This window comes from Babesia bigemina, scaffold Bbigscaff_63120 (genome assembly GCF_000981445.1).
Source record: "Babesia bigemina genome assembly Bbig001, scaffold Bbigscaff_63120".
Lineage (NCBI taxonomy): Eukaryota > Apicomplexa > Aconoidasida > Piroplasmida > Babesiidae > Babesia > Babesia bigemina.
Window position 1 is genome coordinate 1 of NW_012237087.1, and position 2,892 is coordinate 2,892.

The 2,892-nt window shown below is 37.9% G+C and overlaps 1 protein-coding gene across 1 annotated transcript; it reads right to left on the minus strand.

The window, feature by feature from the left end:
* Window positions 1-981: 981 nt before the first annotated feature.
* Window positions 982-1,617, minus strand: BBBOND_0001870 (hypothetical protein, conserved; the record flags this gene model as incomplete). The annotated part of the gene is made up of 1 exon (XM_012915027.1): window positions 982-1,617. The coding sequence occupies one exon, from the start codon at window positions 1,615-1,617 to the stop codon at window positions 982-984; it is 636 nt and encodes a 211-aa protein (XP_012770481.1).
* Between the last annotated feature and the right edge of the window lie 1,275 nt (window positions 1,618-2,892).

The following is a 2,892-nucleotide window of genomic DNA, read 5'->3' on the forward strand; positions in this document are numbered from 1 at the left end:
AAGGAGACGACCTTGTCCTTCAGCTATTCTTTGAACTACATTTAATTGAATGTACCTTTCCCTCTCTCCCTTGTTTTCCTCTTCTCTTTGTTCTTCCACTATTTGTAAAGCCTGCTCAAATAACCACTTTGTCCTCTTGCTTTTCTTTTTTTTGAAATGGTTTTGTTTGCTGCCTCCTGTACAATATTACAGACCTCAGTCCATAGTTCTTCAGACACACTGTTGTCCAGATCTAGTCCCTTGAATCTATTGATTACCTCTACTGTGAATTCATGTGGGATTTGATTTAAGTCATACATGGCTGGCCTAGTGTTTTTCCTGGTTTTCTTTAGTTGAAGCCAGAGTTTTGCTATAAGAAGCTGACAATCTGAGCTATAGTCAGTTCAAGGTCTTGTTTTTGCTCACTGTATAGAGCTTCTCCATCTTCAGCTGCAAAGAATATAATCAATCTGATTTTGGCATTGACTATTTAGTGATATCCATATGTAGAGTCATCTCTTGTGTTCTTGGACAAGAGTGTTTGCTATGACCAGTGCATTTTCTTGGCAGAATTCAGTTACCCTTTCCCATGCTTCATCTTGTTCACCAAGTCCAAACTTGCTTGTTATTCCAGGTATATATTGACTTCCTACTTTTGAATTCCAATCCCTGATGATGAATAGAGCATCTTTTTTAGATGTTAGTTCTAGGATTTCTTCTAGGTCTTCATAGAACTGATCAACTTCAGCTTCTTTGTTATCAGTGGTAGGGGCATAGACTTGGATTCAGTTCAGTTCAGTTGCTCAGTCGTGTCCGACTCTTTGTGACCCCATGAATTGCAGCACGCCAGGCCTCCCTGTCCATCATCAACTCCCGAAATTTACTCAAACTCACGTCCATCGAGTCAGTGATGCCATCCAGCCATCTCATCCTCTGTCATTCCCTTCTCCTCCTGCCCCAAATCCCTCCCAACATCAGGGTTTTTTCCAATGAGTCAACACTTCACATGAGGTGGCCAAAGTACTGGAGCTTCAGCTTCAGCATCAGTCCTTCCAATGAACAACCAGGTCTGATCTCCTTTAGTATGGACTGGTTGGATCTCCTTGCAGTCCAAGGGACTCTCAAGAGTCTTCTCCAGCACCACAGTTCAAAAGCATCAATTCTTCGGTGCTCAGCTTTCTTTATAGTCCAACTCTCACATCCATACATGACCACTGGAAAAACCATAGCCTTGACTAGACGGACCTTTGTTGGCAAAGTAATGTCTCTGCTTTTTAATATGCTATCTAGGTTGGTCATAACTTTCCTTCCAAGGAGTAAGCGTCTTTTAATTTCATGGCTGCAGTCACCATCTGCAGTGATTTTGGAGCCCCCAAAAATAAAGTCTGACACTGTTTCCACTGTTTCCCCATCTATTTGCCATGAAGTGATGGGACCAGATGCCATGATCTTAGTTTTCTGAATGTTGAGCTTTAAGCCAACTTTTTCACTCTCCTCTTTCACTTTCATCAAGAGGCTCTTTAGTTCCTCTTCACTTTCTGCCATAAGGGTGGTGTCATCTGCATATCTGAGGTTATTGATATTTCTCCCGGCAATCTTGATTCCAGCTTGTGCTTCATCCAGCCCAGCATTTCTCATGATGTACTCTGCATATAAGTTAAATAAGCAGGGTGACAATATACAGCCTTGACGTACTCCTTTTCCTATTTGGAACCAGTCTGTTGTTCCATGTCCAGTTCTAACTGTTGCTTCCTGACCTGCATACAGATTTCTCAAGAGGCAGGTCAGGTGGTCTGGTATTCCCATCTCTTTCAGAATTTTCCACAGTTTATTGTGATCCACACAGTCAAAGGCTTTGGCATAGTCAATAAAGCAGAAATAGATGTTTTTCTGGAACTCTCTTGCTTTTTCCATGATCCAGCGGATGTTGGCAATTTGATCTCTGGTTCCTCTGCCTTTTCTAAAACCAGCTTGAACATCTGGAAGTTCATGGTTCACGTATTGCTGAAGCCTGGCTTGGAGAATTTTGAGCATTACTTTACTAGCATGTGAGATGAGTGCAATTGTGCGGTAGTTTGAGCATTCTTTGGCATTGCCTTTCTTTGGGATTGGAATGAAAACTGACCTTTTCCAGTCCTGTGGCCACTGCTGAGTTTTCCAAATTTGCTGGCATATTGAGTGCAGCACTTTCACAGCATCATCTTTCAGGATTTGACACGTAGTTTATTTTTGATAGGATAAAATTTCATTATTCAGGGTACTTAAAAGTAGTTCTCAAACACAGAAATAATATGTGCTCATAATAAACATTTAAAAAGTATTAGTATAATGTAAGAAAGTTTATGCACATACAATTTTGAATCCATTACTCAAATATGAATGTTGTAATAGTATACATTTCTAAGCCAATTGATAAAAATGAATGAACTTAGAAAAAATATTTTCCCACTGTTTAGTTTATCTTTTTTGTTAAACTGGGAGGGAATATATGTATTTGTGAATTTACTTTGTAAAGAAACAAATGGGATAATGCTAGGCACTATTCTAGAAATGTTTATTACATTCAATAATTATTCAACACATTCTAAAATTTGTACATATATGTTTGTATAACATATTTGATATTAAATATGTTCTATAATTTATTTAACCCTAATGGCTATTGATGGAGACTTAGTTGTTCAATTTTTAATATTTGAAACAGTTTAACACTAAACATCTTAACACAATTATGTTTGTTCAGATCATAAAGTATATATTATAAGTGTGTATATGTATTTATATATATGTGATAAATTCTAAATGTGAAATTTCTGGGTCAGAAGTTATGTACATTTAAAATTTTTATTCACATTGTCAAATGATAGCTAACAAGATTCATAATGACTTTCCTGATGAATCTGCCTGCCGATG